Here is a 22371-nt window from a genome sequence, read left to right on the forward strand (position 1 = left end):
TTCCAGCCGGGCCCTGGCGTGATTGAGACGCCGCCAGCGAGATCCACAACGTCGGATGCTGAGCTTTGGAAGGTTCCGCCCCACGATTGCTCAGGTCAGCCCGCCCCTATGGACTTGGCTCCAGCGCTACCCATGCACCGGGAGGACGGAACGTGTGCTGAGTATCGTGCCGTTTTGATGTCCCCCCCCCCCTTTCCACTCTTTAATGGGCTTATTCGGCCCCTACTTGTTGCGGGTTGTTTGGATGGCGTGCTGCCCGTCCTGCAAACAGCTGCCTATTCCACGTCTCCGCCATATGGGGCTGGCTCCGGCGCGGTATCACCAATGCGCCCTTTTGGATTGTGGGGGTTTGATCCTGCGTATTCACCTGCACTGGGGCAAGGACACTAATGAGTGGTGCATGGGGCTGCTGACTCCCTTTCCCCTTTTATCGATCTTGGGGCGGGCGGCCATGACACTTGTTTGGACGGCGCTGGGGCTTGGGGTCCCCCCGACGAGTGGTCAGTGGACCGGTTGAGCCCACAGTCGGTGTTGGGAGTGTAAGCGGTGCCGGCTGGGCCATGGAGGGGACGTCCCCCGTGCGCTGAAATGGAGGAGCTGGCTTTGGATTACGACGGGGGGCACCGGACACCGCCGGGACAGAGGGACACAGCGTTGCAGACACTTTGTGTGCAAGACTTTGCCCGTGCAGCTTTTGCTTGGACCTTTCTTGCACAGGTTTGGTGATGGGTCCCTGCTCCGCTTTTCTTGGCGACATGTGAGAGTGTTTGCATCAGTACCACTTCCTGTATGCTCTTCATAGACTACCTATTTGACACTGTTTCATAAGCCTATGTCGGATGCCCGCAGAGTCCGCTGATCTAATTTGACACATGATCCTTCTATTTGCTTTTCCTGATGTCGAACTCTGCAATTACGAAATGGCCGTCCTGGTTTTCCGATCTAATGTGCTTGGAAGGCAGTCGCAAAATGGCGGCGGCGCCCCGGATGGTGCGGCCGCTTGGATTGTTGCAAGACATTCTGCTCCGTTTGTGTTGGCATGCCCTCTCACTGTGCGGTTTTATTTGTGCTTTCTCGTTTATAATTTCGCGCCATGTTTCTACTCGGGCCGGCGAATTGTATGTATAACATTGACACTTGGCTCCTTCTTCCCTAGCATGGAGAGTTCTCCATATTGTTTGGTCGGCTCGCGGGGGTGGGCTGTATAATTGATTTTGACCCTGCTTATGGTTTTTTCGTATTTTGTTATTCTTTACAGTATTATTGCAGGGGTGCGGGAACCGGGGGGGGGGGGGGGTCGGGTGCCTGTGTTAGGGGCTCCCCCTGGATTCTTTCCCCTTCTGTGGGGTTTTCGTTCGTTCTCTTTTCTTTTTCATTTATTTCGTGTTGAATATTGTTTTTCTTCTTCTTGGTCTCTTCTTTCTACATTTCGGGTTTCGACAATGGGGGACAGGCACACTGCTAGCGGGGTGGGCCGTGGCCGTATGCAGTTGTGCAGGGTGGGGGGATGGGTGTGGGGTATAGGGTTCTTTTGGTTTCTTTTTAGTTCCATGGCCTTCCTTTTCATGTTGTTCTTTTGGCTTTTCTTTCCTTTTTCTTTCTTCTTCCCCCCCCCTTTTTTGAGGGTCTGATTCTAGGTACTTCACTGGGCGTTGCTTTTGTTCAGTACGGGGTCTCTGTCCTACTGCTTCATTCCGTGGCGGGCGGGTACTGTGTGGGCAGGGATCTGACTTGTTTGTCTAATATCCTGATTATGCGTTTTGCTATGTATACCCTGCCTATGATGGTCCTGCCGCGAATATCCTGTCTCACGTGTAACCCTAGTGTTGGTGATATTTAACTGTATGATATCAGATCCTGCATTTTTTCATTTAAAAAACACAAACCTTTCTGATCCTGTGACCTTGTTCCATACAGCTCACCTGAGTTACGCATCGATACTGTGAGGTGTACAATCTCTTTGATCCTGATCTACATTGTTCGACTGTATTACCTCTGTACCCTTGCTTAACCGTGCCGTTTGTCGGACTATGACTGTAACTGTGAAATGTCAATAAAGGTTTAAAAAAAAAAAAAAAAAAAAAGATTAGAAGCATCTTGTATACTGCTGGATGAATATCAGTTATCAAGTTTAACTCTCATGAAAATGTACTGCCTTAAACTGGCCTTTTCCGAGATTTTTTTAAATAGCTTTTAAGACCTAAAGGGACTTGGTCTCAATCTTAGGTCAATTTGCCTTCGTTGCTGTTGAAGAAAATCTGAGTTGCATTTGTCTCTTCTTTCGCTTTTGAGATTCATGTTAGTAACGCTGTCTCCTCTTGGGTGTTTATAATCTGATTCTAGGGTAATGTTCTGCAATGCAAGTAGCAAAATATCTGTTCACTTTAACCTTAGTATTTAAAGTGTGAAGTTCCCGGAAAGATGTGTCTTGTAACGTGCAGCACACTCCTTGGGCTGCAGTCTGTGGATCATTACCAGAGTTTCCAGTGCACTAACATTGTAACAAGGGTGGGATTGATATATGATTGTTTGGCATGAATGACGTCCCCTCCTATCAACCTTATGGCCCAGGTTTTTTTGTGTGCACATTTCCATGCTGTTATGAGGCACATGAAAATCTTCGCCCCGCAGAGAGCTGGATTCAGAGATTATGATTGAGTCACCATTTACTTCCCATTTGTGATCCTTTATGGGGTTTTTGTCTTCTTGGCAGGTAAGATACAGTGACCATGTTGATGTTCAGATGTGTGTGTGTGTGGGGGAGGGGTGTTTGAGGATTTTTGTTGTCGAGATCCAGTTCCGTGGTCCTGTCTTATGGTGTCTACATTTTTCTTGTCTTTCCCTGTACAGGCGTGAAGCTTGTTTTTCCTCCTTGATGAACACCTTGATGGCATCCTTCCAGACTCTTCTGAGGAAGAAGGATCACCTTACTCTAGCAGCCAATATGGCCACACTAGGCCTTATGATGGCAAGGAGTCTTGCTGACTCTCCAGGTACCATGCTTCATTGTTCTGGATTTGATGTGGGGGCTAGCTACACACTCTCAGAATGGCTGTGTGGATTGTTACTGGAGTTTCCCAAATGCACTCTCGCCCAGCCTCAAATAACTTTGTTATAGGATCATTTTCTTGAAACCTTAGTATCCCTTGGGTTATAATTGAGAAATGCTCATTGTGTACGTAGCAGACGGTTGCAAAATCCCTCCTCTTCTAGGCAGCTGCTTCTTATATAACCATTATGTTCAAGTCCTATTTCCCATACCCAATCCGTTCTTCTTGAACCCTATTTCTCTTTCCACTTCCAGCTACTTGTTGGCCACAATAATTAGTGTGCCCCTTTCCCCAGGCTCTCTTAGTGATGGGAGCAGAGAGTGCAGGACAAACCGTTTCTTGTACTTCAAGAGGTACAGATTTAAATGCTTCCCTTTCCTGTAAACTGCTCTGAAGACCTATTTATGAGGCAACATTTTTCTTCTAGGTGCATTTCAAAATCTAGAGAGTACTTTTTTTCTTACCCAAGAAATGGCCAAGGTTTGGATTTGGATTATTTTTTCTGAATGGTAAAACAGCCTCAAAATAGGGCTTGCCATATTTCTTTTGGATTGGTGGGTTAGTTAATGACATCTTGCACATCCGCTTTGCTAATGTCAAATTAATGAGGATATGCCTCTAATGCCTTCTAATAGTAATATGTGAGGCATGTGCTGCTGTAGATCACATGCTCTGCACTCTTCTGCTATGTAGTTTTGGGTGCGGACGTTTTAAAGTCATTTTTCTTAGACAAAATTGTTGGTCTCAAAGTATCTCGTGACTTTTTGCTGAAGCCTTCAGTGCTTCAGGCAGACACTCCACCTCAACTTGGAACCATACTTCCCAGGCACCATTGGTGCTGAAGTCTACTTCAACGTTGATGCCTAAAATATCCTTGACTCCAGCCTCTGCATCGAGTGACTTGATACTGTCATTCAAGCTTCCAGAGGAAATGATATAGCCATCTGAAATTGTGAAAAATGTTGATGCGCCGTTCTGAGCAGGAGTCGGACCCCTCTATGTGAGCATTATAATGCAGATCCTCGATTATTAGAGCATGAACTATATCCCGTTAATGCCTTGCACACAAATGACTTGAGCGCATGTGTTCTATTATTGAGAGAGTTGCGGAATGTCATACGGTCAAGCTAAATGTTGTGCAGGAAGAGGAATTTTGTTGTTGTTGAGATCTTGTTGAAAACTGAAAGGCCTGTCCAGTTCTTGCCTAAGCGTAGAAGTATTATGAAGTCTATGGCAGAGAACTTTAAAGAACTAGTTTAGACCAGGGTGGTCACGCCTAGAGTTTTAAAATGGGAGAAAGCTTCTCCAGATTGGATAATTACTAGCAGTCATGTTCCATTGGGTCCGTTAATGGTGCGCATGACTCCAAAACATACATCCAAATCTCAAGGAGATAAATCTAGGGATCTGGCACTTCTGCATGAGGCCCGCGAGCCTACAACACATGCATATTATGCAGCAAAGTGGCAGCAATTTGGTCTTTTCTTTAATAAACAAAGAGAACCATTGAGGATCTATGTCTGTTGCACCTTCAGAATTCTGTGTTAGCCTACATATGTGTTTGCCTACATTTAGCAGTGGTTACTACGTATATATAAAACGGGCTACACATTTCTCTGTTTAAGATTCCCTTTGTCAAAGCATTCAAAGCGGGAATTTAAAAAACAATTCCTTCAAGAACATCATCGGTTCTACGTGGGACCACAATGTTGTGCTTACTAGACTCATGGGGCTGTCCTTTTGAGGCACTACTCTCTTGTGGTAAACAATTCCCTTTGTGTGATGTAGCATTCCTTTTGCCAATCACTTCTTTGTGGCGGGTTAGTGAGTCGCAGCCATTAACAGTAGAGGAACCTTTCATCCAGGCTCATGGAGATTGAGATGCACTGAGGACAAATCCACGTTTCCTGCCAAATGTGGTTTTTCTTTTTCATGTAAATCAGTCCCTTGATTTGCCAATGTTCTTTCCGCTCCCAGAGATGGTGGCAAAGAGAGAATTGCATACATTAGATTTTTTTAAAAACGAATATTTTATATTGGCAGAACAAAATCCATTTGCAAGACAAAAGAACTTTTCTTTGGTTTTGCAAAAGCATATGAAAGTCGGGCCTGGTAAAATAGATTAGTTAAATGTGTTCAATGCAACGGAGAAAACAACTTTGTAGAATGTGCGCTCAGCAAAGAACGCATTGAAGAAAGAAGTTATAATTGTCTTTCTGGGTAAAATACTATTACTGGATATATGCAAGGCTACTACTAGGTCAACTCCACACATCTTCACTAGATATTGTATGGACATTCAAGCCTGACAGGTTCAAGTTGGGCAAACTATACTTACAACCTTATTCAAAAAAATCAACCTCTTTTTGTCACTAGCCACCGGCTCTTTAGGAGAAGTCCACTGCTTTATAGTCTGTGCAGAGCATGTGATGTACAGCAGAATGTTACATACATAAAATGTTACTATTAACTGTTTGTGTCTTGTATTGCTTTACATTTATAAGCATGCTCATGCTTCAGATATTTCCCCTCAACTTGTATACTCATTCACAATGCAACCGTACAGTTTCCATCCTGCTACGCTTACTCCACTTACTACACTCCCCCTATGGAGAATAGAAAACATCTGATTTGGAGTTTTTGTCCTGTTACATTGTCTGCTTTAAGGAGAAGTCTGGTGATATGTGGAGACCGAAAGCTTCTTTGAAGAAAAATAGCTTGCATACATCTGCACCCAACACTAGATGGCAGCAGTGCGCACAGCAGGTGATTCTACAGCACTACAAGCTACAAACCAACAGTTACAGGGTTCAGCAACATTTTCCTTTTCTGATCTTCAGCACTGGATGGGCAGGGGTACCCTGAAACCTATCAACTATAGTCACTCTGAGAACCAAGTAGGGTAGTAACCTGTTTAGAAAAGAAATTTGTGGCTGGTGGTTACTTTGCTGAATGAAAAATGTCCTAGCTCCATTTCTATGAAGGCCATGGAGGATTAGACTATACTTTATTCTTTATTTTGCATAGCAGCTATGTTAACCAATACACATAACAGACTTCATTTCCCATGTTCCCAGGGAAACCATGAAGTTTCCAACAAAAAGCCAGTCCATCCAAACTGGTGCCTCCAGCTTCTGTAACTGGTGTTGTCCCTCCTCTATTTTCCTCTTTCTTCCTGAAACAAAGGTGACTGTGAAATATTTTCACTCTTGTTTGGAAGACTCCGTTCCTGTGGTTCAGAGAGCACCAATTAACTCAAATAAGCATCCAACTGGTAAAAACCACAATCTAAGCCCCACAATGCAAGCGTGCCATAACACAGACCAGGAAAAATGTTTACTTGCACCAATAATTAGACCTGAAAACACGGGCGGGACATGATTTATCAGTGGGTGGGCTAATCCTCGCCTCCTTGTTCTTAGTAGAATGAAAACGTTCCTACATTTCGTAACAGAAGGTTTCAATTCTATTTCAGGACCGGAGGCGAGGATTAGGCTAGTCTAACGTTTTCCACCATCCGAGATGCAATGGAGGAGACTGGCTTGAAATAGAACTTCTTGAAGATTGAATCTGAAGAGCAGTCTACTAACTTCCGAATATCCTCCAAGCGAGCACCTAAAGCAAAGGCTTTTGAGGCCATCGCAGCCCTAGCGGAGTGAGCACCAAAAAGTTTGTGTCAATGCCAGCCTCCTGCATAATCCTCCGTACCCAACGTGCGATGGTCGGGGAGGCGACCGTCCTAAAGGGCTTCCTCAAGGCAATCGGCTGCTGCTTTTCCCCATGAGGTCGCAGCTCTGCCGTCAAGGACTCATAGGCCTTTATGCACCTTACAACACACAACTTGGGTGTTTCTGTAAAAGATTCTTAGTGCGAAGAGTCACTTGGAAGGTGACTCCATCCAGAGTAAAGGAACATCCTGTAACATCGAGGGCTCTGACATCCGGCACACTCCTGCAAGAGATTAGACCCAGAAGGATGACCACCTTGGTCTATAGTTGCTTTCGAGAGAAGTATTTGTTACTAGGCCAATCCGACAATAAATTCAACACCTGATTAACGTCCCAAAGGAACCGAGTACCTGGCTCCGGCGGAATAGATAATGAATCCCGTGAAGCAGTTTACTGAACAAAGGGTGTTCCCCCAACGGGAAGGCCTGCGACCACCACGTGGCCTCCTGAGATCATCGACCGAAACATATTGACTGAGCGATAAGCCATTCCATCTGAAGCGAGGGAGGCTAGGAACCTGAGGTTATGAACAGTCTCTGCCCCCACGGGATCCAAACTTCGTTGCTGACACCAACCCATCCATCGAGACCAGGCCGAGCGGTACCTCTTGACCATACCACTGCCCAGGCTCGAGACAGAATGTCCACTGCATCTCTCGAAAGGCCTGGGACTTACCATCGAGCCCCATAGGCCTCCAAACCATAAGGCGGGAGGCTGCCAATCCTCACCAGGGGGTAAGGGTTCCTTGCAGGATTGCTCAGGAGATGAGGAAATGGATGTCAACGGATTGCAGAAGGCCAAGAAAGTTCCTTCAGAACTGGAAACCACACTTGCGACTTGCACACTGGAGCGATCACCACCAAATCCGCCTTCTGTCAGCTTACCTAAGTATTCAGCCTCATGATCATAGCAAATGAGGGAAAGGCGTAACCCAGCTCCGTTGACCAATCCTGGAGAAAGGCATTGTCGCTACTGCTCCCGAATCCAGCCTCCAGCTGAAGTACCAGGGCAATTGATAATCAAGATGTGACGCTGACAAGTCTACTGTGAAGGGGCACCACAGGGCAAGACGGACTGGAACATTAGTGGATACAGTTGCCAGAGACTCTAGTCTTGAAGATGATAGGATTGCCAATCCGCCACTTGGTTGTTCTATCCCAGGAGATTTTCTGGCGTCACTGAAACCTGATCCTCCAGGCAGTATTCCCAGAAATTCTTAGCCAGATTCGCAAGGGCTTTGGACCGCGTGCCCCATAGATGATTTATGTAGCGGACCGCTACCACTTTTTCCCATCTTGAGAAGTACACAGGACTGCACCCGGACCCTTGTCCAACACCGGGCCACAAAGGAACCCACCATCCTCTCTAGGTAGTTGATATGGAGGGACTGTTTTGCGGAGGACCATCCTCTGCTGGTGTTGAAGTCTCCACAATGAGCCCCCAGCCTGAACCATTTGCGTTGGACTCGATCACTACATCCGGTTGTAAGCCAAGAATGGCGCAACCGTTCCACGCATCAATATGGGAGAGCCACCGGTTGAACTACTCTTTGGCTTTGTCAGACAAGGGAACAGACTGGGAGTATGTGAGGTCACGACGAAGGTGGGATGCCTTAAGCCGTTGCAGGGCCCGAAAGTGGAGCGGCCCCAGGAAAATGGCCAGAATAGAGGATGATAATGGGTTCACCACCCTGGCATTCTGATGCAGGGAGGTTTGTGCCTTCACTAGCATCCTTCGCACCTTGTGCCGGATCTTCACTATCTTCCTGGAGGGCAGGCTCAACGTGGATTCCTCTGAATTGATTACAAACCCCGGAAAGGTGATTAAATGGGAGGGTGAGAGACTGGACTTCGCTTGGTTGATCACAGACCCCAGCGATTGAAGAAGATCCACCGCCGTTCGAAGCTGGCGAGAGAGGGCTTGTGGACATTGGTCCATGAACAAAATATTGTCCAGGTGCCATGCACATGCCCAATGTCCTCAGGCATTCTACCACTGGTCGCAGAACCTTGGAGAATTACCAAGGAGCCCGACGTCAGGCCGAAAGGAAGACTGGTGAATTTGCAGTTTGGTTCTGCCATTGGAACTGGAGAAACCGGCAATGTGGTGGAAAAATCGGGGCCATGGGGTACGCATCCTTGCGGTCCAGCCTGACTGTCCAATCGTTGGGCCAAAAGAGGTCACAGAGCAGATGAATCCCCTCCATCTTGAAGTTACGGTATACCAGCCACTCTTTGAATTCCCAGAGATTTATCACCAGGCACTGACCCCCATCCGACTTCTGCTCCCAAAATATATTGTTTAAGAATCCTGAGGGATGTTCGGTGGAAGGACAAATCGTCCCTCCCACCTCCACCCCCTCCCCTGGATAATAGCACCTGTACCTCCAGTTGAATGAGAGTGGATGCTCAGCCAGAGAAGAGTCATGGTTTGGAGGGAGACCCGTAGAACTGCACCTGGTACCCTTGCACTGTCTGAAGCACTCAAGCATCTGCTGTAAGAGTCCACCAGGTGCCTATGAACTGTGCCAGACGATCCCCCACCCCCCCAAGCGAGAGCATGAGACAATTAAAAACTAACCATGGGCGTTGGTGGCTTCTCCACCACAGGGACCGTTGCGCTGGCTTCTGTGGCATGATTGACCTCTTGTAGGGTAGAATTCCCCAAGTCATGAAGAATCTTGCCACTGTCCTCTCTGGGATAGTTGGCATCTGCCAGAGGCAGAGTAAGAGGAACTAACAGCCGAGCGCCCCCTTCCACGGCAGGCCCCGGTGAAAACACATGCATTAAAGATACGCTTGACAGTCGATTTGGTTCTTGTCTGGGGCATTGAATGTGAACACAAACCTGCTAAACTCTTAACAAAAGGATCACCATATAGTCCGCCCTGGCCCACCTGACCTACCTCTGACATGGTCAATTCCCCCAACTTAGGAGCAATGACATGCGCCTCTTCGTGGAAATGGCGCAGTTGGCGTTGCCAAGAAAAATAATCGCTCTTTGGGCCCAACTAGATTGGACATCTGGGGAAATCAAAGCTCTGGATGCATAAGCGTCCTCCGCGATATCAAAGATATTTACCAAAGGGCCGGGAATATCCAAGAGCTTATATTGACATGACTGCTAGGAGTGGTTGATGTCCTTCTTAAGAGTCCTTGATGTATTTGATCAAGAAAGTGGTCATACGAGAATCTATTTCGGGCTAGACCGTCACCTTACCCTTCAAGGACGGCCGGGGACATTATGCCCTGTGCCAGCAGCAGACCTCTTGGTCCAGTGGCTTACGCAGCCTACCGGCCCGTTATCTGCCCACTTTATCACAGGTGACCAACTACGAGGAGTGTAGGTGCAAAGCTCCTTAGGCTCTAGAATGTCTGACTGGGCTTCCTCTTGGGCGTCCGTAGCAGGATGTGAGCCAGAGGACTCTTTGGAGAAAGGGCGCCAGGACCGGTCGTGATTCGAATCCCCATTTGACCCCACAGGGGAACCCTCGGAGGGCGAGGGAGAGGCATTGAGGCCCTACTAGACCGCAGGTGGGTCAGCCGGGCCCTCTGGGGGCGGTGGGAATTGGCCCCCAGAACCACCTTCTTAAGCCTGTCAAAGGCGTCTAGGCCCACCTCCGCATGGTGCAAGTGTTTGCACGGGTTAAACAAACACTAAATCAGAGCTGCACCACTATAGAACAAACATGTCCATGTAAGTAATCATTGCTCAATGAAGCGCAGAGTGTGACATATATCTTCTTTATTCTTTCTTTTGAAACAAGCAACAGCCAACGCGTTTCGTCCTATAACATAGGACTTCTTCAGGGCATTGATCAGTCTAAGGTAACTGAAAAGTATGTAGATCGGTAGACGCCTTGTGAGCAGATGGTTCTCAGCATAAGTCTGAATATATATAACCCGATTCGTATGTTGAAGGAGTGGTCCATATAAACATCCAATCATCAATTTAATGTGGTCCAGTATCCAGTAGTCGTAAGGCAGTGAATACCTAGCGTGGTGTGACAGCCACAACTTGATTGAAACTATGCGGGTATAACTAGAACCAGCATGTTTTTTATGGGAAGCTCTTCACACTAGCGGTCAATCTTCATGATGGAAGTTCACACAGGCAAGGTTTATGGGCGTCCCTCTCCCACCCGTGACTTCTGCTGAGAACTATCTACTCACAAGGTGTCTACATACTTTTCAGTCGCCTTAGACTGATCAGTGCCCTGAAGAAGTCCTATGTTATAGGACGAAACGCGTTTGCTGTTGATTCTTTCAAAAGAAAGAATAAAGAAGATATATGTTACACTCTGCACTTTATTGAGCTATGATTACCTACATGAACATGTTCGTTCTATAGTGGTGCAACTCTGATTTAGTGTTTGTTTAACTTCCCCTGGGGATAGGGGGTGCTCTTGGACAGGGAACACCTTTGGAAGTCTGCAAACAAGATATTTTACAACTCTGATTTGATTGGTGATTTTTTGTGATTTGTGCAGCAAGTTTTTGTATTTGGTCCACTGTGCAGTGTTTTGTGTATTTTGTGTTTGCGCGGGTTCTCGGAGGGGGGTGGCAGCTGCCTGCTATGGAGTTCTTTGGGCCGAGGGCCCAGGAAGGTCTTCCCTTAGTGCGAGGGGTTGCGGGCTCCATTGTGCCATAACCATAAGTCTCTTCTATGGAGGCGTCCTCCGCGTCACAGAAGTCATCTGTTACCAGAAAATAATGTACATCCTCTTCATAATAACTCCCAAACTCCTTCATGAGGTAAATATAACAGCTTGCAACCTGTCTGTAGGAGGTAGAAATGGGGAAAGATGGCCACCAACCAGGTAATAAGGAGCAATGTGACTGGGTGAAGCCCAGAAATCAACAATAAAAGCCACTGACCTTGTGAGGTCTTCACTGGTATCTATAGCCCTTGTAAGGGTGTTGACAGTCCAGCCTTTCAGCCCTATTTATTTATTTGAAGTTTTGTATAGCGCTAGCTGGACCCGAGGGAATCGGAGCGCTTCACACCGGGTACAGTTGTGAACAATTTTTGGCCAAGACAAGAGAAAAGAAAAAAACTGAAATCAGCAATTTACCAACTCAAAAGCATTATGGATAGATACAGTACAGATCTTCAGGCTGAGGGGTTTCCGGAGGAGGAGTTAGTTGCCCTTCCCAAAGTCACTCGTGGATTAAAGGGTCCAGCAAAGGTGAAGGGACACGAACAGGCCTGAAACATTCACTATGGTCCTAGGATGTTGCTAGGACCAAGGTTGGCCAATCGCCCTCGGAGTAAGACAAGCACTTGGAAATTAGAAAGTCTGAGCAACTTCTGCCAGTGTGCAAGTTTAATTTCCTTTCCGGTCTTACCTCGAAGGGTGTCACTGCTCCAGGCTGTTAGGGCCCACACACTCGGCATAACCAAAAAGTGGGCGGAGGCCCTCGGCTAAAGCCGTAACTGGCATGCGCTCTGCGCCGAGTCAAATGCGTCTTGAAACTGACGCAGGATGTACGCTCACGCCAGCAGACTGCCGCACATTCAGACCCCAGGATTTCTGACAGGAAAGTGATTAAGATGCTACCATGAAGGAGCGACCGAGCGTTCCCGCAGCTGCGGAAGCGGAGTCTTTGCCATAATTATACCTGCAACAGAGAATAACAAACGCAAACAGTAATAGGCTAAGAAAAAGGGTACCAGAGTCCCTGTACTTATCTGAACAAGGCTGTGAACAGCAAAGAAAGAGGGAGATAGAGGAGGGACAACACCAGTTACAGAGGTTGGAGGCATCTGATTGAATGGAACTTGTTGTTTTGTTGGAACTTCATGGTTTTCCTGGGAACATGGGAAATTAAGTCTACTGTTATGGTTATTGGTTAACATGGCTGCTATGCAAATTAAAGAAGAAAGTATAGCCTAATCCTCGCCTCAGGGTCCGGACATTGAATTCATCTTGGGGACCTATTTAGTTCTCTGTATCTGGTTGAAGTTTAACCAAAGCACTAACCATCTGTTTGTTGTTCCGAGCAGAGGTTCTAGAATTTAGTGTCCTGCTAGTTTCTTTCAGAAGGACACATACTGTTCCTAAATGTCCCCTTTTGAACATAAAATTTCTTTCAGATAGACACATACTGCAGCTAAATATCCACTTTCAACTAACACAACCCTGAGTAGAGCTGTAGGTCTAATGTTCGCCAAAGCAATATGGACTACAGCTGAATAACTGGTGAACACCAGGGGAATATGGACTGTAGCTGAATAGTTAGTGTTAGTGTGTGCTAGACTAAAATTGAATGTAGTCCGAGATAAAAAAGATTCCTGTTTTGTGCAATATGTACCTGCAGGTAAAGGGTCACTCATAAGAACCGTGACTCTGGCAAAAGGTCTGATATTCTGATGTCCTTCAATGTAACACTGACTCCCAATGAAGGTCTGATGTCACTTGGAGGAATGCCACCTTGTTTTAAGGGTTTGTGTCTTTCAGAGGAGCACTGACTCTGGTTGAGTGGCTACACTTCTATAGCACCACTACCCTACATAGGTTTTCTTTGCAGTTAAAGGTTTAATGTCACAAAGTAGTATTTTGCCCTTTTTATTGTGACATACCTTTTCTGTCCACCTTCATCATCTGAGGGTCTCTTCTTGTGGTAAAGAGAGCAGGGAGGAATATTCTTGATGTGACGTTCGGTGGCAGTTGGGAGCTAAATGTACGTTCTGCCTTGCGGGAATCTTCATTGATAATCATGGACCTACATGTGGAGATCACGAAACAAGTTTAGAATACAAAAAATAACTTCAGATAGTAGAAATGTGCCATTTTTTAAAATCCAGATATATATATGCAGCAGCCAACTGGAGGCAACATTTTCTGAATTTTCTTATTTCCATTTACAGTTTGGTTAAAAAAAATTGGAACGTAATCTCTACCTTGTACACAAAAGAGGAAAAACATACAGGAAAGGTGGAGAAGGCAGCCAGATAAGAGAGCATCCATAGAGAACCTGAAAAAAGACCTTGCTTCTTTCAGATCTTGGACTGGGAGTTGATCCACAAACTCAGTTCTTTTATCAGTCTGAGAACACTGCTACATATATCTTTGGGTTTTACTTGATGTCTTCTTTGGTGTCCTTAAACTTTTTTATTTTTTCCAGATACTTTTCAATATAATTGGCATCTTTTAATAAAGGGCCTTTCACTATTTGTTACCTGCCTCTCTTCTGCAAGGGAGAAAGTTCAAAATGAACCACATGCAGTGTGTGGTCTGCTTCCACCCCCCTTCAGTAAAGGAATGTCCATTTATGGCATTTCCCTTTAGAAGAAGGCTGGAATATCTGAGGTCCCAGAAGGCGCGCAAACAGCTAGATGGCGGGACTAGAGAAGAGGCTCCCACATTTGAAAAACGACTCTCAAACCCTAAGGATTACTTTATAAGGACAGGAGATTCATGAAGAGGAGGAAGCATAAAATCACTGGCTTTCTCAATACTTAAGCAATTCTGGAACAAAATAAAACCTCTCACATATATTAACTGTCAAGAATGCGTATAACATCAAAGAAAGATGTTGGGTGGTCCCATTCAATGTTAACACCTAAGACTTTGATGTCAGTATGAAAGGATTTGATCCAGGATAATATTTTTTCACCACCCTTGAGTGATTTTCTCAGCCTGTGCTACTGAGTCCATCGAATGATGCAGTGCAGACACAATTGCAGCCGTTGCAAATATCTCAAAATCTGTTGCCACTGTTCATCATTGTTGTAGACAGATATTAGTTTTGCCTCCACTAAGAAGACCTGCTACTCTGGGAAGGGGAGAAGGGAGTTGATTTGGGTACACAAATTCCTATTTCAGTTTTTTTACAGGATAGGGATGAATAATTGTTCTTTGTATTGGCAAGTATATGTTGACATATGCAGGATGATAAAAAGATATAATGGAAAATCGAGACATGAAGTATATCAATAACATGATACTTTGTTGTTGATCAGTGCTTGTCACTTCTGCTAATGTTGTGTGATGACCTCAATTGTTGAAATGCCAATAAAAACATGAAAAATAAAAAGAACTACTACTCCTCATAATACAGCTTCAGCTTCTCCAACATTGTTGGTGATTCTCCAAGTACCCCAACTCATGCAACTTCAGCACAGTAATCAACCTCTTACTACACCAAGTCACCAACAGTTGGTTGACATGCCTCCTATAAAATGGAGAATAAAGTATGCCATGTCCTCTTCCTCTCAGAAGCTCCACAGATTGAGAAACAGGCTTCGATATTCACTCTGTGTTTTCAACCCCTAATGTTAGATCTGGGGGTGTCTAGTTGGCAGAGGTAGGTCTCAATGTCCAAATAGGGACCCTTGATTCTAGTCGGGGTAAGGGGGATGCACTCTTTAGATAACCCCTGCTCACCCCCTTGGTAGCTTGGCACGAGGAGACAGGCTTATCAAAGGCAATGTGTAAAGTATTTGTACCAACACTCACAGTAACACAGTGAAAACACCACAAATGGACTCCACACCAGTTCAGAAAAATAAAGTATCTTTATCTAAACTTCACAAGACTAAAACGACAAAAATCCAACATACACAGTTCAAGATAAGTATTTAGAAGGGTTCTAGGGTTCGCTTCAAAATAATCCACAGCTGCGTCACTCTAACCCCAAAGTACCTGTAGATGCGACAGAAGTTCCAAGTGGAAGCTGCAGCGTTGGAAAACAAGCAAGTGGTGCGACGGTTTCTCACAGCGACGACCAGTTTTGCGACGATACTCGCAGTGACAGGAATCTTCCCGCACCTGGGTGATGCGCTCCGCAAGCGAACGATGCGTCGGTTCTTGCAGCGGCAACAGGCGCTGCGCCGATCTTCGCAGCGGCTGTAATTTTCTCGCGATGTCGACGATGCGCTCCGCCAGTGAGCGATGCGTGCAAAATTGTAGATCTTCTGTTATTCTTCTTTTCCAACTCTCCAAACAGCAGGCAACAACTTCCAGAGGTCCCACAAATGGCTCAAGCACTCTAGGAAGGACGGAACTCGCTCAGAAGAGTTCAGGAGGGAAGCTGGGGGTGAAGTCCTTTTGTTCCTGGGACTTCTTAACAGGAGGCCAGCTCTTCTCAGGCCCTTGGAGATCTCTTCAAGCAAGGGAACACAGCAACAGCAAAGTCCTTCCCCTCTCCTTGGCGGCAAAGCAACTGCAGGTCAGCCCACAAACACTCAGCATGACAGTCCTTCCTCTTCAGTCTTCCAGCTTTCTCCTTGGCAGAGGTTCCTTCTTGATTCCAGGATGATCTAATTTTCTGTAGTCTGGGTAGCCCTTTTTATACTCCTTTTCTCTTTGTTCTCTGAGGGCAGAGAGGCCTTGGCTTAGTCAGAACCAGTTCTGGCCTGTCCAGGAGCACTTTGTTTTTTTTGACTGCTTCCTTCCTTTGAGAGAGAGAGGGGCACGGTTGTCTGCCGCCCAGCAGTTGGTGGAGCCAGCATTGTGGAAGGCAGGCTCAGACCTATTCAGGCCCAGGTGCTATCCCCTCCCACCACTCTTGATGCAGATGGAGCTATTCAGCCCAGGGATGACTCACTCAGCCTCTGGGGGCCAACCCAGTCCCTATCACTCACACACCAGACAGTCAATTCACAAACAGGCCAAGGCACACAGAAAGGGCAGGCAAGAAAGCAGCCACTTTCTAAAAGTGATGTTTGCAAACACAGGATTTAAAAACCATCTTTCCTAAAAGATGTGTTATTAAATTCTGAGTTCAGGGATACCAGACTTTTATTTTCTATCTTGCTCCTAATGGGAAGATATGCAGGTAAACATTATACACACATTCCCCATTATAGCCTATGGGCAAGATAGCCTTTCAATAGTGAAAAACAAAAGTGGCTGTAATTCACTATCAGAGCATGCCACACATACTGGTACATGCTCTACTTTTCACATACACTTCACCCTGCCCAGGGGGGTACCTTGGGCCTTCCATAGGGTGTCCAATGTGTACAGAAAGGAAAGGATTAGGCCTGGCCAGTGGGGACACTGCTCAGGTCAGTATGGCAGTTAGCAGCTGCACACAGGCACTGCGGTGGCAGGCCTGAGACACCATTGCAGGACTACTCATATGGGTGGCACAATCAATCCTGCCGGTCGACTAGTAGCATTTGAATCACCAGCCCTGGCACACTCAGTGCACTTTCCTAGGGACCTACTGGTAAAATAAATATGCTAATCATGGATAACCAATCACAATACCAATTTATACAGAGAGCATATGCACTTAAGCACTGATCAGCAGTGGTAAAGTGCCCAGAGTCCTATAGCCAACAACCACAGGTCAGGAAAAGTAAAGGAGAAAGAAGCAACACGTTTGGGGATAACCCTGCAAAAAGGGCCATTTCTAACACCTAAGTTTCCACTTTTCTGGCCACCTTTAGCTTTGCTGGTTAATATTGTTACGCTCCTCAAAGTGTCAATAAGAGTGGCTGTGAAGTTCAGTATTTATTTGGAGATGCAGCATTCTTTGGTGTCTGTTATAATTGAGACTTTGCAGCTAGGGTGCAACCAAGACCACTTCTATTACTGGTCACTCTCGCAGAGATAGAGGGGTGAGGAGAAATTGATGCTAACCACATCCAAGGCAACTGAGCCTAGACTTTTTTTTTTTTTTTAAACAACAAAATGTATTTGGTTATTCCATTGAACATTGGGTGACAGCCCTACAGTTACCTGTAGGAGAGTAGAAACAAATATTGCAGGCGTTCCGACATTTTGTTTATTTTCAAAATCCTGCCAAACATGCAGGTTACATAACTTGAACAAACTGCAGACAGTACTAGATCTCAAGATATGTGCATATGATCCATTAGCAAAGTGAACCATAATCATACAATACGAAATGGTCCTGTCAGCGATCATTGGGATCAGGGAATCACCTATCAGGGGTCTATAGATGGCAGGCGGGGAGTTTTATTCCACAATATGACGCCCATTGGGTCCAGATTTTCCTATGTTTGTTGGAACAGCCCAGAGCCAAGAATACTGCTATTCCTGCCCCATGCATCTGTCCAGTGCAGTTTTCCATTTGCCTATAGTCGGGGGAGATGTCCCTTTCCACACTTCCGCGATATCACCCTCGGCGATAGTGAGGGACAGAAACAAATAATGTTGCTTGTACTTATTTCCCCCAATGCCGTCTGTGCTACGTAATAGGAAATGTCGCGTGTCAAATGGAAGCTCCCAACAGAGTACCTCATTAAGGCAGGACAGAATTATGCGCCAATAGGGCTGCAACGCTGTGCAGCTCCAAACGGTGTGTAAGAACGTCCCCTCCTCCTTCCCGCTTCGTAAACAAGTAGGGGACTGGCCCGTGTGTAGTATGCGCGGTGGAGATATTTGAACTGTATCAGGTGGTATTGTGTAGAAACCGCAGCGCCCCATGGGCTGGCAATGTCTTCGGCCCAGTCGTAATCTCTCAGGTCAGGAATGTCGGCTTGCCACGCACTCCGTAACTTACCAAGCGTTGTCTGCGTGTGGGTCGTCAATGTCTGGTATCTGGCATATTTGCTTAATCTTGTGTAGGCCCAAGTCTCCCATCAGTAGACTGCCCTCTAGGGGGTGGAATTCCGTAAGACTCAAGTGTGCGAATCAGGGGGGTCAGGGCATGACGGAATTGAGAGTCTAGACTTTTGAAGAAATAGAGGCTACCTGAGCAATAGCTACTCGGTGTACAAGACCAGGTAAAGTGTTTTCTTCCTAGGTCCAAGCTGCTTCAGTAATTCTGCCACCTCCAGCCTTTCCCATTCCCTCTTTTACACACAAAAGGAGGCCACTACCTCAGCACAGTTAAAGCTAGACCTACTGTTCAGAGCGGCAACCGAACCTTGGCAATTACCATGTTATATGTTATCAAGTCTTTGTTATTTTAAATGCAACAAGAACACAGGCTAAAATGCAACAAGAACACAGGCTAGTCCAGCTCCTTGGTAAAATTAACTGTTGCAACGAAATGCTAAAAACTTTCTTCTAGTTGGCAGGAACACTATATGATGGAAGGTATATATCATCAGTACTTTATGTACTATTTGGTATGCCCCGGGGTCTGCAAAAGGTACTCCAGCCTAGAAGTAGCATTGCCTCATTGTATCTTGTGCATAATATTGTATCTCCTTATGATTTAAAACCAATAAAGAAAGTTATTTTAAAAAAAAAAGCTGTTTTAGTTATGTGGAAGTGGTGTTTATTACAGATAAATCAGAGCTCCACAGCTAGATGTCATCACTCTTGCCCTATAATTTTCCTGAATGCCAGATTACGTAGAGGAACTTTACCACAATGATTAGAGGACAGTGACCCTAAATGGACATTGGGTGGAAAGCCAAGCTGACCTAAACAACAAGGCCATCTCTTCCATGGTGGACTCCTCAGAGCAACCTCTATGGATTTCCTTTTAGTAAATTTTTTTATTTTTTTAAACTCTTTTATTAACAGGCTCATAAGGTAGATCACAATAAAAGGCGAGCACATGCAGTCAAAACGGTCAAATGTACGGTATCAAATTACATTATGGCAAGGCAAACAAACAATGGCCATTATAGTTTGCGCAAGGCAGGTTATATCATAAATGGACTCCAACAAGGCGACATAACTGGTTTGGCTTTTTCTCATTCACGGATAGCCTGTGGACCTGGCAGACACACGGGCCATTAGTTCCTCACATGTGTTTCAGTATTTATCACAAGGGGAACATATTTTTCCCATTTTACTATTGTATAGGACCTTTTCGCTTGTTGGCACCAATCAAGGTCGGTCTCCCACTCTGCCACCGATGTGGGGGATGTGTGTCCCCCACCTGCGTGCTATGTTGTGCTTTGCTACTCCGGCCGCTAGGGCCAGCCAGAGTCTATCTATCATGCCTGGGCCAGTCATACTCCCCTCTGATCATCAGTAAAAACCACTTGGCATCTACGGGCACCTCCCCTCTCACCACCCTCGACATTATTGTTGTCACTCTCTGCCAGAATGAGTTGATGACTGGGCATTACCATAGATTATGGAAAAAGGATCCCTCTGTTCGGCAGCCTCTTATGCATTGTGGTGACTGCGCTTTACCTTCTGTAGTAACATGCGGGGATAGTATGGACGGTGCAAGAGCCTGAATCTTGACCTGATCGCTATCTTGTTTGGGCTCTGCATCGCTTCAATCCATTTGTCATCTTCAATACTGCCCAGATCGTCTGCCCTGGTGGTCCTGAGGGAGGCTAGAGGGTCTGATGCGTTATTTATTATTTTTATGTGTATCGTCGACGTACCTTTGTCAGGTATGGGGTCTACCAATAGCCTGTCTTCTAGGGTCTGTCCCCATTCTATGTGTCTATTCAGTGCATGCATGAGCTGTGTGTTTGGGAAGATCTGGGTAGGTGCTAACTGGAATTCTTTCTGCATATCCTCAAAGCACATGCACCCCTCCACACTTCCACTAGGTGCTCAATACCTATATTCCGCCACCCTGAGAAACCTGCCAAGGTGGTCATTCCCTTCAACTGGTCTCCCACCCACAGCGGCATCATTGCTGTCAAGCGATCATGCCAGCCCAAATACTTAACATTTGACCACTGTTGCCATGTCTGCAGGCAATCACGGATGGGACCTTTGGCCATATATAAGAGGTTTTTGGTTTCCGTTTGGCATTGCTTCTCTGTCTATTTTATAAGCCGGCTCGTCCCTCCTCAAATAAACCCAATCCTTTATTACTACTAACTAGGTGGCCCAGTAGGACAGACTAATGTCCAGGACTGCCAGTCCACCATCGTAGACTCCCCTCAGTAGTTTATTTAGGGCTATTCGGGGCGCTCATGCCTGCCATATCAGGGTGCGGAGGTATTGAACTATCTGCTTGAAAAAGGAAGCATGGATCGGGCAGGGAGTGTTTTGTAGCACTTATAGGAGGCGCGGCAGAGTCATGATTTTATATAGAGCAGCTCTGCCCATCAGGGACGGTGGAAGAGTACGTCAATGCACTGTGTCAGCGTGGAATCTTTGCAGTTGGGGAAGAAGTTTTTTTATAGAAATGTCTGAGGGCTCTGCTTTACATATATGTCCAGGTACTTAAATCCTTCCTCCACTAATGGAGCTGCGCAGTTTGCAGGTAGTCTTATGGCAGGACCAGATCAGAGCAGCACGATTGATTTAGTCCAATTTATAGTATAGCCAGAATAGCTTCCAAACGGCTCACAAATGTGGAGGACTTGAGCTATGGAGTAATAGGGCCTTGACAAGTACAGGACTATATCATCCGCATAAAGGGAGATCCGTTCCTCCCATCCAGCCAGTGCTCGAATACCTCATATCATCGGTTCTCTTCTAATCCAGTGCGCAAGGGGTTCCAGTGCCAGCGATAAGTGGCGTGACAGCACCCTGTTAACTCCCGCTCTCGCGAGTGGACCCTGGTACAGCAGTTTCACCAAACTACAAAACTTTGTACCAAAGCCCAACTTAGCCAACACTGCGAATAAATAGGGCCACTGTATGCTGTCAAAGGCCATTGAGGCTTTTACACCATCAACGCCGATTGAGCAAATGAAAGGGCAGCTGCATGTTTAAAACTCTGTACAGTCTCTATAAGTTGTGACGAGTGCTTCCGTGCGGCATCAAGCCTGATTGATCTTTATGGATAATGGTCGCGAGGACGGCGGTCATTCTATTCGCTAGGTCTTTGGCCAATGCCTTCGCTTCAATATTTTATAAGCAAATTGGCCTGTACGAGCTGCAGCACTCTGGGGATTTACCTGCTTTATGTATCTCCACTATCGTGGCAGTGCGCTGGTCCATAGTAAATGTGCCCGATTCCCTGGCTTCCTCAAATATGGAGTTCCTTTCGATCAAAACAACACCTACTCAAAACGTGGTAATGGATGCATCGCCTTGTGCTCTAATAGTGCATGACCTCAGACCAAAGAGAGCTCTCAATATTGTGTTATTCTTTCAGAGGTCAGGGTAACTCACATAGTTTTCAATGTGTTCCTTATCTCCCAGGTGTAAAAAAAAAACTTAGGAAGATGTACTCCGCATCATGCAAATCATGAATGGGTCATCAACAATGACCTTCATTTAAAATAAATTTCACATGTGGGGTTTTCATCAAAAAACCTGCTTGCAATGTCCAAACCTGCAAAATGTACATGCTTCTCTTTCAGGTTGGAAGAGCGGGTAACGCACTTTGATAAACTTGTCATGAAAAATTGCTGTGCACTTTTTGAAATCCCCCTGATACCATCAACACCAGTTAAAATGAAGTACTTCAGGTCCAGGATGCAAAGTGATTCTCTTATCTCCTATATATATATGAGAAAGACCACAAAGCACGCTTTCATGCAGACAAAATGTACTGTCCAGGTTCCAGGGTCAAATGTTCCATCCGGTTACATTGCAGTTGGCAGTGGGGGGGTCAAAGTCCTGTAATGTGGCATCTAAATGTGCCTCAAGACTGCTTGAATGTTTTGAAAGAAGCCACAAACCAGCCACTACAATGGCATAAGCTTTCAGAGTGAAAATATTACACAGCCCGTCTCATTAGCAAGATTTTGACTCAATCGCCTGCCAAGCCAAAGACTTGGTAGGAAAAAAGACT

General features: G+C 45.8%; 1 protein-coding gene across 1 annotated transcript in view; it reads left to right on the forward strand.

Annotated features, from left to right (window-relative positions):
* Positions 1 to 22371, forward strand: part of NCDN (neurochondrin) — a 109138-nt gene that overhangs the window by 75259 nt on the left and 11508 nt on the right. Inside the window, exon 6 of the mRNA XM_078681146.1 lies at positions 2851 to 2993. Coding sequence (XP_078537272.1) covers positions 2851 to 2993 — 143 coding nt within the window. The remainder of the gene's footprint in view (positions 1 to 2850; positions 2994 to 22371) is intronic.

The sequence above is a fragment of the Lissotriton helveticus genome, chromosome 3_1 (assembly GCF_964261635.1).
Source record: "Lissotriton helveticus chromosome 3_1, aLisHel1.1, whole genome shotgun sequence".
Classification (NCBI taxonomy): Eukaryota; Metazoa; Chordata; class Amphibia; order Caudata; family Salamandridae; genus Lissotriton; species Lissotriton helveticus.